At 36.4% G+C, this 13,996-nt stretch overlaps 3 protein-coding genes across 3 annotated transcripts; 1 reads left to right on the forward strand and 2 right to left on the reverse strand.

The window, feature by feature from the left end:
• Positions 1-1,763: 1,763 nt before the first annotated feature.
• Positions 1,764-4,566, forward strand: LOC106152295 (uncharacterized). The gene is made up of 2 exons (XM_013525814.2): positions 1,764-1,871; positions 2,420-4,566. The coding sequence occupies exon 2, from the start codon at positions 2,492-2,494 to the stop codon at positions 3,911-3,913; it is 1,422 nt and encodes a 473-aa protein (XP_013381268.2). The 5' UTR covers positions 1,764-1,871; positions 2,420-2,491; the 3' UTR covers positions 3,914-4,566.
• Positions 4,567-4,794: 228 nt separating this feature from the next.
• Positions 4,795-6,929, reverse strand: LOC147764132 (uncharacterized). The gene is made up of 5 exons (XM_087001603.1): positions 6,669-6,929; positions 6,332-6,465; positions 5,964-6,074; positions 5,633-5,827; positions 4,795-5,323 (listed from the first exon to the last, which is right to left on the reverse strand). Exons 1-5 carry the CDS (start codon positions 6,863-6,865, stop codon positions 5,067-5,069), a joined length of 894 nt encoding a protein of 297 aa, XP_086857729.1. The 5' UTR covers positions 6,866-6,929; the 3' UTR covers positions 4,795-5,066.
• A 3,342-nt stretch (positions 6,930-10,271) lies between these two features.
• LOC147764133 (alpha-N-acetylgalactosamine-specific lectin-like) lies at positions 10,272-12,761 on the reverse strand. Its single transcript, XM_087002136.1, has 5 exons — positions 12,692-12,761; positions 12,279-12,462; positions 11,774-11,916; positions 11,345-11,455; positions 10,272-10,534 (listed from the first exon to the last, which is right to left on the reverse strand). Exons 1-5 carry the CDS (start codon positions 12,759-12,761, stop codon positions 10,272-10,274), a joined length of 771 nt encoding a protein of 256 aa, XP_086858262.1.
• Positions 12,762-13,996: the final 1,235 nt, after the last annotated feature.

Below are 13,996 nucleotides of genomic sequence, written 5' to 3' on the forward strand. Positions count from 1 at the left end.
CAATAATCAAAAATAAAAAAAAACTAAATCATTGTAGAATGAAGGGGTGAAACGGCATTGGGTGGAGACTCTGCTGCCTTAGCGGTGGTCTGCGCTCTCGGAGTGTTTTTCTAGTTAAAGAAAAATACATTTTGTGCACTGCTGAATCATACTTCGTATTTCATAGATCTCTTGGGAAGTGAGACTCATTTTAGCAAGTACATTGTAATACGTCACACTCACACACGCTCGCGGGCGTGCGCGCGACAGTGAGCGACGCTAAACCTGTCCTTCCAAATTTTAGAGGCTCATAAACCACACCGTTACCACAATTAAGAGACCGTTAATAACGCTTTTAATTTCTTAGCGTCTATGACAATCTGACTGTCCAACCGCCCCCCATCACGATATCATATCATATAATTTTCACTTAACTGATAGAGAGGGAACAATGGTTGTTTTGCATTTTGACGCAAAAATACAAATTTGTAGGCCTACGTAGAGGTAATCATTTTACCTCAAAGTATGTAATATGCCTTTGTCCTACGAACGTTTGTTATAACTCTTTTTTAAAGTGTTACATGTATCTTCAGAACAACACAGAGGGTAAGAGGATCGCAGAACATCTTTCGTTGAGCATATCGGAAAAAAGGGACAGGAGAGGTACTATGTAAAAGAGCTGAGCAACTACTGTGACAAAAATTGGGATTTGGACTGCGCTGAGATCGACGTCCCTATTCTGGAATTTTTCGAAAATGTTTTAAACCCTGCCGTGCGACCGAAACACCACAGTCCTGCCACCAGCGCCGCCTGGGAGTGGTTGGAATGTGTCTTCTGGTCATTTCTTAGATATGTCATAGTGGTAGCCTACTAGTAACGATTATTTGTGTTTATTCAAGGCCGACAGGTAACACCGACAGTGTACCGTGAGAGTGGTGATTATACATGTAGCTATTAACATTATAACTTATCTACATGCTTAATGCAGCCGGAGTTTCATTCTAGGTCTCAAAACTTGTTTGCACACATTTGCTATCGCTAAACTTTATATGATTTTAGATGACTGGCGATTTTCGTGGTTTAGACAAAGCGAGCGATGGAAGAATACAGAGACATGCGAGTATCCATAGCAACATTTTTTAATGAAGTAAATGATATTCAGTTACCTGCGCGATAATTGTAAAGACTGGTTTATAAGTTAAAGTAGTTCACACATGATGGCTTAAGAACATTGCTGTGAAATATTGAGCAGATTCCTAAACTAATCGCACATATATTATACTACATGTACAACTGAAGTTATTCATAATGTACTTTATTTTGATAAATAACGTACAGAAAAAAAAGATATAAAAAGTCAAGATAATGAAAACGAGAAAAGAAAAGAAAAGTACTTTTAAAAGAATTAAAAAAGAGTGATTGCACCGCGTTCTATATTCTCACATTCAAGACTAAAGGAACTAAACGTGTATAGACAACATTCAAGATTATCCAAGAGACCGCTAAATGTATCTCTTTATATACGAAGTACATAGATATATGTATACAAACTAGGTCCTATGTCTCAAAAAGCTTGAATTATTCTAGCGCCCCCGACTTCATATGTGTTCAACATAGTATACAGTTTGAATACCAAGTACATATGTACACAAACTAGGTCCTATGTCTCAAAAAGCTTGAATTATTCTAGCACCCTCATCTTCGTATGTGTTCAACATAGTATACAGTTTGGTGTAAATAATTGAAACGTGATCACAGATGTGGCGTCGTATCAAGCTATCAAATATTAAAATATAAGCATGGAAAGCAACGTGGCATTTCACAATACCGACTAGCCTTGAAGAACTGAAGTATATTTTAGCTGTTCTTGGCTGAAATAACCCCTCCGACAGGTAAGTTTGTTGCTTCAAGAGTTTTCGGATATATAAACATAGAGAACAACGGTTATATATTCTGATTACTGTAATAAAACTTAAAAATTGATGCTGTGATTCTGTGTTTAGGGTAGATGTATCACGTTGAACTGCTAAATATAAAATCTCGTACTTTTCTCATGTTTCGTAATGACGTTAACTTAGCATGATATAATTTACTTGTATGTTGCATTTTCGACGCAATTCATTGTTTGTTTTTCTTTTATGAAATATTTTCAGTTAATTGTGTAGTGTTTAAGATAAGTTAACCGTTCTTCTACACACTGGCTCGTTTAGAAGTTGCACCTATTTTCTGAATTTCATATTGTTAAATTGATTGTTAAAATGCAAATGTAAGCATACCCTTATACATTCTCAAAAGAGTTTTTTATTGAAAAAATATCAACCGAAGTAGGACAAAAACATTTCGGGGGCGTATTGAAATTAGTTGCCACGTTTTAAGATAGCAGTCCATTAATTTTTACGCAATGCCTTATCAGTTTTTCTTGTTACTGTCCTTTTTCCAGTCATCATATATATAAACGGCAGGAAGACTAGGCATATCAGTGACGGGCGGTCTACCTGTCAGCCCAGCGGTCATGGGTGTGCGAAGAAATTTTACTTCCGTTTTATACGCGGCTAAGAGACGGCCATTATTGATAGCCTTCGTGTTGGTAACAGCTGTTACTTATTTCATAGTGTTCGATCCATTCAAGTCCACGCAAACTTCACTACGCCTAGGTGCCAGAGACACACGGCCACGAACGTATGTTCACACGTTTAATCTAGGCGGACGAGTGTTCGGTAACGAGAAAAACTTTAAGGATGTATCTTCGTCTGTTACGACGTCGGTCGTTTTTGAATTTGGAAGGGAGAGCATACGATCGAAATTCGATATGCAATTTGTTGACGACGTGTATTTAATGTGCCCCGCGATTACCTACAAGGATGACGGCAACATCCAGTTGATTATGCGCATTTGGCTACTGCCAAAGTTGATTGAACTAAGGAAATTAAACTCTAGACTCATGAAAAATTACATTATGGGTCAGACCCTGAATTCAAACTACGACCCAGTAACATCTCCAAGAATTTTAGGAATACCAATCCCTATGATAGGAGAAGTTGGCGGACCTAACGATCCCAGAGTATTGCATCACAAGGGGGTTTCCTACGTTCTTTTTAATAAATATCTACCTACCAACAAAACCTGCGAAGGAAAACCAACCAACGTACAGATTTATCTTTACAACCTAGAAACCGATGAATCTAGGCTGTTGACGATTGAGGGGGATGCTCAGAAGTGCCGTGAAAAGAACTGGGTCTCGATGATCGTTGACGACAAAGTGTATATTGTGTATTCCCTGGATCCGACCCTCATATTACAATGTGATTTAGCCAAAGCCCACTGTAAGGTGGAAAACACAGGGAAGTCTTTCCGAGAAGCTTCTGATGACGTCCATTCAGACAAACCACTGCTCCGAGGTAGCACGCCGTATGTCCTGTATAAATGGCCATATTACATCACTCTGGTGCATACGCGATGGGTTAGCGAATATCATTACGACAAGAACTTTAACTACTTAATCTACGCCATTCACCTTCTGGTCTTCAATGCACAAACCTACCAAATCGCCTACGTCAGCCAACCTATAGATATGAGCCCCGAATTCATGAACCGACATATGCCATTCTTTGGCCACATGCCCAATTCTTTTATATACCCGGTTTCTTTGATTCTAAGGGACTCTGACACTCTCCACACCGGGTTGCATTTGAACGACAGGGATTCGGTCATTGCCGAAATTAAAGGTCTGGATAATATAATGAAGGAGGTATATGCTTTTGTTAAAAACGACGATAAGCCCACTCCAGGCTTTGTCAGTGAATACATGGCGTCCATGGATTTGTGGAAGAACATCAAAGTGCCAGAGGAGGCAAAGGCACCGGAAGTTCAACAAGCTATAGAAATAGAAATGAAAGCACTTCAAGCTAAATTAAAAGCGAAAGGTATTGAATAATAAAACTGTAATCATGGTATTTTATACCTATGTTCATTAACCGCTTTTGTTAGCATAATAACCAAAAAGAATTTGCTTAGTCTCTTTTTGACAGTAATGTAAATTAATGTACCAATGTTTTTTAACCTTAGATTTCTTTCAAGGACACGTAGTTGCCAGGTGGTTGATGTTTAATGTGCGTAGGTGCTACCCGGGGTGGTGCGTGTAAATAAATTGTAACATTGTTAAAGCAATTTCTTGGCGTGTCATTTACGATATTGCTGACGCTATGGAACTTCCTGAAATCTAAAAAACGGAAATAGGTAATGGCGGCTAGTGACAAAGTATTCATGTATCTTTTGAAAGGATAAAAAGAAAGACGCTCTGAAAAGAACTTCGTATTAGTGTAGAATCTGAAGTGATAACTGCTAATAAAACGAGCCGTGTTTAATTATATTAGTTATTGATTGGCGGTTGTGATGACAGCCTCTATGAAGGTAGTTACTAAACCAAAGATTTTTTTCAAAACCAAGCACAGGTACACATTTTACGGAAGAACTGAAAGGTTATTAATCACGTGTATTATGTGTTTAGAGTAGTTCGTTTATAATTGCTTTAACTCGCCTATACACAAGGTAATGGTATATGCATATTAAAAGCAAATTCTAGACGTATTTCATCCTTTTTATGTTCTTTGCAGGCAACTTGGCCCCTATATATAAATGTCTTGTTTTATGCAGTGTCACGTATGTGTTTCCTCTGTCTTCACCACAGTTACTATTAGAACCTAAAACAGCATGTTGCACTTCGTGAATAAAAGATTATTGGTATTAACCAGTAACAATCCTGAATATGAAACTGAGATAGGAAACATACTGAAAATATCTACCAGTTTAATTAATTTATTCAGAGCTCAGGTAGTGCTCCCGCATCTTTACAGTGCAAATTGTTTCGCTGGTCGATGTCTGTCCCTAATTATAATTACATGAAGACACAAATAAGAAATAGAAACAGTAACCAATATCTATGCAATATTTTTTCATCACAACATACTGTTTATGATTTAGGATATTAGTAACATATCATGCACTTTCACATTATTCAATGTAGATCAAGTTAATTCTAAAATTTACACCTAATATTGGCTTTTCAGTAATTTCTCGTTTAAAAGTTTTTAACGCTGATAGTAACGATAACCCTCCCTTGACTGGTAGTCTGATACCGAAGAAGATGTGCGAGTCGCCGAATTGATCTCACAAAGTCTCGTCCCTTTCGATGATGCTCCACTAGACTGAAGGTTAAAAGAGGCACATCCTGGCGTTTTAACACAGAGAGCAGCACAAAGTATCGTCGAACGTACTTGTTGACTTTTGATAACGTGATTGTTTAAGGAAAAATTTTCTTCTGATCCGGTATAATGTTGTGATCGCTCTGAAATAGTTAAAATAATATAAGGAACGATAGATGTAGGCCTATATTAGTTCATCGAAAGGACACTAGGTACATGCCTTTTGACTAATTGATTGGAACTATAATATGTCATTGGTGGAAAATCCTACATGTCTTCAGTTTGCCTTTAGGAGACCTTCCGGAAATATGCAAATAAAATATATATATTCAAAATCGTATTGTGAAACAAAGGCGGCGTACAAGGCTTGAATTCGACCTCGGGCTTCTCTGTATCTACTGTTACTGTATAATATCTAAAACAATTACGTTTTGAAAAAAAAAGTAATTTACCGTTGAGGTGTGTATCTTGCATATTGTTGCATCTTGTGGGAATAGTACAAATCTCTGATTCTGAAGATACCCCAGAACATGCGGCTCCCCCATCAGGAGGAGGATTGGTGCACGTGCGAGAACGTGTTCTGCTGCCTAGTTGACAGGTGACCGAACATGGGCTCCAGTTTTGCCAATCAGACCATCCACCATTGACTGGGAAAAGCCAAAAGTAAAAATCTGAGATGATCATCAATTCTTATAAACTATTTTCTTGTATAAAATTCTCATCAATGCATAATGCTTTGATTCAGAAATTCTTATTCTTTGATTGTCAGTATAGAACGCCTACCGATTACATCCGTGGCCTCTTTGTAACAAGCAAAGTACTTGTTTTCTGAACACTGATTGTTATACCACCGCCAGTCCGGCGGCTCCAAGGAAACACAAGATTTACTGGAATCTGCGAAAAGAAAAAAATTACGGATAACTTCTACAAGAAAACAAAGTATTTTATTTACTTTATTTTCTTGAAAACAGGCGGGTGCTGGAAATTGCTTACTAAATTACGTTTCTAGATAATTTGCTTAGATAAATAAAAATGAGACTGAAATAATTTCAGATGTTATCCGACACTTTTTATGTGCTTTTTATGTTTTTATTGAATGATTCGCTATAGCGCCGATAATGGTATTTTTATAGACTATAATCCGCACGCACCAGTGTTATCTGGTTGCCCTTTCGCCCAATTGGCGTACCCAAGTGAAGACATGGTCCCATCATCCCAATACCCAGTGGTTGTAGTAGTGTCCCACTGTAAACTGGTCCATATCCCAATCGCACATGCGCTGCCACTTGAAATTGGATTTTTAAAAAATTAATAAAAGTAACTGTTTTTTTCTTAACCGAATAACCAAGTTACAGGATACCTTAGCTGTTTCCAAAACAATGTTAATTTTCCAGTCTCCAGTCCTGATTTAAATCGGAAACCATGTATTGATTTCTGCTAACATTTTGCCTAACACGCCTCAATATGTGAAAAAATTATTCTACTCACCAATAGTTAATAATTTTCTTTTGTACGTATTCCTGCTCTTCTGTGCTGTTAATAGTAGTCATTCTAGAGCCAGGACGGAAGGAGGTACACATTGATTTGGCGGAATCGTATTGTCTTTCCGATACTTTAAACCTGTAACACCAGTATGACCAGTTCTCAAAGCCATCGTCGCAGGTGCCTGAAACTGAACACAACATCACAGCAAATAAACGAAGTGCAATTTGTTTAAAAACAATGACTGTTCGATCTTGGACTTACGCCCACAAAATGCTCTGAATATACTTAATGTTCAAAGGAGCGATTACACGCATTGAAATATAGATGGGATTGTTTTGCTTGGTTATCACTCTGTGAGCTGTAAAACGTTGTGGATCGTCTGACTTCGTAGACGCGCAGTAGTAATTAATTAATAGAAAATCATTCTTTTTACACTCCAATATTGTAATAACTTTCCCCATTATAACTTGTTTAAATTCATTATACTGAACCCAGCCAATACATATGTATGATAAATGGCACTTTGTTTTTAATTACCGTTTACCTGGTAGTTTTAAATCGCAATCAATACATGGAATGACAAAGTGATGAAAAAACAGTACCGGTAAATATAGATATCATATAAGAAAAACTGGGTTGCTCAAGCAGACCAGAAGCACACAAAGAAGACAATGAGATATCCTTTTCGTCAAGTACAAATATAACTTGATAACGAATATTAATTAATACATCAGAATTTAATTTCCGCAGCGATCGACGATCCTGCATGTTTCTGATCAAATGCCGTCTACGAAGTTAGTGAAAACAGCTGAAAGAAACAAACCTAGAAAAAAAATGAACTGACGCCGGTAATCCTCCTGTGTTCGTACGATAACGGACGTTTTTGTCTACAGAGCAGCTCTAAGAATTATATTATAACATGGACTGCAAACCTACATTTAATACAAGGACTGTACTAGGTTATGCATCTTTTGTTATTGTGATTATTCTATGTGGTGCAATCACTCATATCCCATTAGTGGCAAAATGAATGAAAACAATTTTAGCATTTGTTCATATCGAAAAAAATGCAGAAAATTATCACCAGATGGCTAAATCAATCAGAATAAAGGGTTTGTGCTCAACAAATAAAAAAAATGCTATTATTTGCAAAACTGCATATGCTGCGAAAGAACAAATTAAAATACATATATCGAAAAGAAAAAGATAGGACAATTGGGTCTTTTAATCTAAATAGTTATTTCGAATATTCTATTTACGGTTTTTATCCAAGAAGTGATTTAGTCGTAATTCTTCTGTAAGCTGACAACGATTTTGCTTTTAACTGTATAGGAAACCACAGGAAAAATGCGTTGAGTCCATTACATCCATTATACATGGTGTCGTGTAAAAAAAATTGTTACGGTCACCTATATTTTGCAAAGATTTTTTGTATCTTATATACACAAATACAGAACAGAACAAAAATACAGAAGCGTTTTTTTTTATAATTAAAACGAAAACCGCCTTTAATAAGTATAAATGTATTTGCAACTCACCACTGTTCAACACCCCGTTCTGAACACTTGGGCAGATAAACAGCTCTAAAAGTAGGATGTATAAAATCATCTTCTTTTGTTTGAACATAATCCCACTGCAGGAAACGGTGTTCAAGTCCTTGGACAACCTGAAGCTTGTGGCGTCTCTCAAAACAATTTATAAAAGATTGCATTGAACTTTGAACCGGTTGTGACTCAAAAATGCGTTAGAAACATTTTGCCACAATTCAATTTGTCTACTCTCTGCGTCTTTGAGCATTTATACACACCGCTGGTCAAAAGTTAAGCAACACATTTTTTTTTCAAAATATATCGATAACATGAAGGTCATTTGTAAACATAAAAAGATCACAGTTCCAAAGTTTTATAGGTCTCTAATGGTTTAGACTTTCAGGCATAAAATTCCCAAATCTATCAATTCAATTAAACATTATTCATTCGATTTCAAAATGGTGCCACATTGGACCAAATAAGTAAGCTTACTTGTCGTTTGTGTCTTGGTGTATAGGGTTGTTGGGCGTGGTGCTTTGGATTGTAATCCGTTCCTTAAAATGCGTCTAGCGTTGTCTTGACAACATTTCTAAAGAACATTTCTAAAGAATACCAAACGCTTGTTGTCTTGGAATTTACTGGGACAACCGACAAGTGTCCTTAACCTTACATCAGTGGCCCAATTCGTTTCCAATAGATTTCTGCGACAAGCAATTCTAAGCTATTTTAAAGAAGTCAAAACATCGGAAAGAAACGCAGAGATGCAAGTTTTTGAAGCAAATTGATTGCACTGCATCCGAGAAAAGATTGCAAAAAACAAACTCTAAGGTTACAAAGTGCATGGTGGCAATAACATGTCTCAATGAATAATGCCAGTCTGATACAAAGAATTATTGATAAAGGGTTGAGTTTGTGTAATTCAAAATGCAATCAGGACAGTTTAAGTACTTGAAAATGGGGCTTGGTGGCCTTAGACCAACCTCAGTTTGAGAAAAACATGTTTCTCAAAGTTTAGTCGCGCCAAGGGGAAATTAAAACCAATCAAGATTTACTAATTTTAGACTATCACATATCATACTTTAGTTTCGCAGATTAAAATAGATGCCTATCAACAATTTTTGTATTCTGTTTAAATAAAGAGGTTGCTAAGAGTACTAGCAGATATGACCAAAGTTTTTTTCCTTTGTTTAAAAGATGACATTTTCCTTTTAAATTTGTGGAATGTGGTTTCTTTGTGGAACAGCCCATATCAGACTTGAGGATCATTTACCATTGGCTGTTTCAAAAAGTCCTTGAGATTATGTTTACTTTAATCAAGGCTTTGCACTTAACACTTTATCTTCTGTAATAGAAAAATAGTTTCTGTGTGCTTGAATGAACATTCAATCCAGTTTCTATATACCTTCAATTAAGAAAAAGGCTTATCGTTACAAGTCTCTGTATCCAGGAAATGAAAACCTTATCAGGGTTTTACCAACATGGGCGTCCAATACGTAGATTCTAGGCTTTTGACTCTTAAGCTATACTAGACTGCTTATTGCCAGGTCATACATAACTTAAAGGAAAAGACGGCTTTAACTACAGAAAATGGTTCGTTTTAAAGTCACTCCCAAAAAAGCGTAGAACTGCCAGACTACGGAGCTTTGTTAGTATCATATTAACTTTTTTCTATTTTCATTTAAGTTTTATTTTATGGAATTTTCACCGCGGTGGAAATTATTTTCACCGCGGTGTAAATTATTTTCCACCACGGTGTAAATTATTTTCCACCGCGGTGTAAATTAATTTTCACCACGGTGAAAATTAATTCCCACCGCGGTGTAAATTATTTTTCACCACGGTGAAAATTAATTCCCACCGCGGTGTATATTATTTTTCACCGCGGTGAAAATAATTTTCACCGCGGTAGAAATAATTTTCACCGCGGTGAAAATTCCATAAAATAAAACTTAAATGAAAATAAAAAAAAGTTAATATGATACTAACAAAGCTCCGTAGCCAGACAGTACGTTGACGTCAAAATTAAGATCAGGCATTATTTGTTCTTAAATAAATGGGTTCACGTCGCAGATATTACTCAATCATTTGCTGGCTCATAATGACGGTAATCGTATCGAGGTTGATAATCCCCGTACGCTCCCTTGATAGTTTTGTCGTTGAGCTCACAGTCCCTTTGGCCGTTCTCGTTCGGTGCAGTCTTCAAATTAAAAGATGCGCACTTAGCCTTCCTGAAACACCTCTGTGCGCACTGCACTGCCGTTTTCACGCTGGTAATTTCTAAAACGTGGTTTTCTAAAGCGTAATTCCACGCAAGCCCTTTGTACCTTAGCGAAGGTGACACTGCAAAGAAAAATACTGATGTGATAAGTTAATGTTGATTTAGTGAAATATTTCTTTATAAAAATTGACACTGTTCATCAGTTCCACCCGTCCGAATATCTTTATTTCAATAATTAAAATCTGTAACGTAGGCTATGATTTTAGAGAATCGAATATATGATCTACGAATTCAATGATATCTGGTCACTCCAGAAAACATTGCAAGGTAATTGAGTATTTCATAACCTTATCGCTTGAAGTTTTATTGTTTGAACGTACAGAGCATGCCGGACTTCTCTTGACATTTTGGTGAAAACTTGCATTTTAAAAATGTGTCGGGAGTAGTTCAGCATCTTTGAATTTGAATTTCAGTTTGAATTAAAGCTATTGTCATGGCTTTCTTTTTTATTTGGAAATGTGTCGAGTGAACAATACGTGTCCGATGAAAACTGAGTAATTCATGGTAAAATTCAAGACAATTGCACACCAGTAAGTCTTTTAGATAGTGCTTAAGTGCATGTAGTATATTCCAACAACAAACGAATGGACATGTATTGTTTATGCGCACATGTGGAAAAATGATATTTCAAGTCCGCTGAGCTCACGCAAAGTGTTGAAAGACCAAGGTTGTGTTTAGAATATACACATACATGTACATGTAATTAATCCCATACCAAAATGACTTTCATCCATTGGAATTTATCGTTATTTACGGTACATACACCACAATGGTGTGAATCGAAAAAATTTTAAGAAGTGGCCCAGTACTAACAGTAATTAAGTTGTTCTTATACACAAAAACAAATCTGCGTCACTCATACATGTACTTACTGATCGTTACTGTAGGTGCTACTTTGCAGATATATGCATGATGCTCTGCGCAGTTTCTTTTTTGCCAAACCTTGCTGTAAGGTACCATGAGCGTGCACTGTTTACTGGTGTCTAAAGACAAAACAGAAAAAAATACATGTTGCTGGATGAAATACTTGGGCTATGATTAGAAAACAAGACATCAATACACATCCGTTATTAATGATGACCACAGGTAACCATAACTTTACGCTGCAAAAGGTAAATAAAACAATTAAAGTATAAAAGAATGCAGACACATACATAAACCCACAACCGTGAATTGGTACCTTTATTTTAAAAAAAATGAAGTAGTAATATGAAATTAACTGAAAGGTTTAATCATGAGCTTCAATCAAAGACTGTTATACAAGAGCCATTGTTATGCGCGTATAACACAAGAGAAATCACCTCCACTTGGTTCAAATGTTCCCCAGTCGGTATATGTGACCTGTGACCCACCAACACCGTCCCAATGACTGCGCCCAGACGAAGAATCACGCCACAAACTGTTCCATGTCCCTTGAGCGCAAGTGCTGCTACCCCGTGACGAACTTGAATGAACATTTTAAAGACAGTTAATACCCATCTGTATATTTTCTTTTACACCCGTAAGTTTTGTTATTCTGTTCGGGTGTGATATTTGCCCTACATGTATGCTTGCAGATAAATCACATTCAATGGTAAACTGGGAAAGATTATCTTTTAACCATTGAGGTTTATTTCATGAAATGTATTATCAAAATTTCAAACGACGCCTAGAGATTAAAACTTTTATCATTATAAAAAATTTAAGAAATACGTCAAAACATTGTTAAAAAAATCTTTATTATTACAATACCCAGTATTCTGTAAGTTGAATGGAACTATAACTACAAATGATAAATAATCATATTGATAATACTTTGACACGTACCATTGTTCCTCCATCCTATTATACAGGTAGGTTTGCTCCAGTGAACTGTGTACACTAACCACCTTGGCTCCGCTGTGTCTATTACATTCAGTCCGTGCCTCTGAGTACGACAAGGCCGATCCTGGTAGTGGGGCAAGGAGGTAGCACCATCCGTTCCAATACTCAAAGTCAGGCGGGCAACTGCCTAGTGATGTATACCAAAAAATGCGGTTCATAAGTTCAGTTTAGGAACCTTGTTTATTCATTCTTTCCAACTTTTGGTATTTGAACGTCCCAGAGGTTCATCAAATAGTTGTCGACAAATTGTTACAATCACCCACATAAGTATAAAAAAGACGAAATGAAGAAGAACAAGTTTCCCGCTTGAAGAACGTTCTAACAAGAATCAGTATGTTATGCCAATGTTTGCTTACCTGCACAAAAGTTTTCCAACATGAGATGTAATAATAAAATGGCAATCACTTTCTGCAACATTCTGCTCATGTTGTGCTTCCTTGGAGGCCCACTCAAAATGATATTTTTCATATATGATATTACTATTTTATGAGCAAAACTGATATTTATCCTTGCGTTACTCATCAGCAGTTAATGAATAAATGGATGAATCTTCACTCGAATGTAGTAGACTTCGAAAACAAAGTATGCGAACTGAAGAAAAGGTTTATCATTTACTCTTTTATGGTCACTCTTTGCAAATCAACAATGGCACCAAGGATCATTCGGTACACTAACGACCATTATCAGTCGTGGCAGAAAGTCCTTCAGTGTCCGAGACCGTGTTGAAAAATTGACGTTCAACAAAGTGTATTCCCATGGTTCCCTAGGATTATCAGGACGTAGCAAATGACTTGTATACATGTATGTTAAAAGGAGAGTTGCGGGAATAAAAGTAAGAGATAAACACGAATTCAATATATCTGTAAACAAAACTTTTGCAAATTCATAGAACCATATCTTGTTTGGGATTTACCAAGATTTCAAAAGTGAAATTAGACAAGCTGTGTGGGTCCCTATGCTTACAAAAATGCATCTTGCTTCAGATAAACCTACTAGGTATTCCATAATTTTCAAAAACAATTTATATTATAGAAGTTTTCATTGGTAATAGAAATTCATTATAAATTTGTAACAATAGCTGAAAGGACCTATTTCTTGTACTATAGATCAACTTCATTTGTCCATTGCCAGTTGAAATCAGTTTGCTCTGTCCTCTCCCCTTCTATACTTGTCTTTTACTAGGTAAAAAGTTCATAGAAAGGGCAGGCCAGTAGAAATCAATATCGCACATAGAACTGAGAGACTTTAAAGACGTTATCTAATGTTTTCGTCACCATGGACAAAACCGTTTGTTTTGTACTCTTATCATGTCTGATCATGTGATTTGAAAGAGAAACAATCAAAGACACCAACAGTCTGGAAATAAATATGTTACAATGCACTAAAAGGGTCTTATCCAATAACAAGAGTGGAATGCCCATTTTCTTGAATTGTTTCATGAAATAATCAATTGCCCTGTCATTTATAATAGGGGGTACAGACAGGGGCGCAGTGCATGTAAACATAAAATGGTGAAATGAGGCATACTGGTCAGTTATTCTTTCCTTAATGGCGGCTAATGCAAATAAGAAACAAATAGGTGATACCAGTAGATCATGTAACTATTCTTTATTTCGTTGACAAAGCAAGAAATCCATTGACAAAATTAAAAAGCTTTATTA

The sequence above is a fragment of the Lingula anatina genome, chromosome 1, assembly GCF_051362555.1.
Source record: "Lingula anatina isolate TDL-2025a chromosome 1, LinAna3.0, whole genome shotgun sequence".
In the NCBI taxonomy this organism is placed as follows: domain Eukaryota; kingdom Metazoa; phylum Brachiopoda; class Lingulata; order Lingulida; family Lingulidae; genus Lingula; species Lingula anatina.

Excerpts from the sequence above, each read along its gene's own strand:
- LOC147764133 (XM_087002136.1), bottom strand. The coding sequence starts at position 12,761 with ATGAGCAGAATGTTGCAGAAAGTGATTGCCATTTTATTATTACATCTC. Across the intron at positions 11,917-12,278 it reads AATAGGATGGAGGAACAATG|TTCGTCACGGGGTAGCAGCA; the intron begins GTACGTGTCAAA and ends TGTTCATTCAAG. Across the intron at positions 11,456-11,773 it reads AACATTTGAACCAAGTGGAG|ACACCAGTAAACAGTGCACG; the intron begins GTGATTTCTCTT and ends TTTTGTCTTTAG.
- LOC106152295 (XM_013525814.2), top strand. The coding sequence starts at position 2,492 with ATGGGTGTGCGAAGAAATTTTACTTCCGTTTTATACGCGGCTAAGAGA.
- LOC147764132 (XM_087001603.1), bottom strand. The coding sequence starts at position 6,865 with ATGTTGTGTTCAGTTTCAGGCACCTGCGACGATGGCTTTGAGAACTGG. Across the intron at positions 5,828-5,963 it reads AGAGGCCACGGATGTAATCG|TCAATGGTGGATGGTCTGAT; the intron begins GTAGGCGTTCTA and ends GGCTTTTCCCAG. Across the intron at positions 5,324-5,632 it reads GCAAGATACACACCTCAACG|AGCGATCACAACATTATACC; the intron begins GTAAATTACTTT and ends TAACTATTTCAG.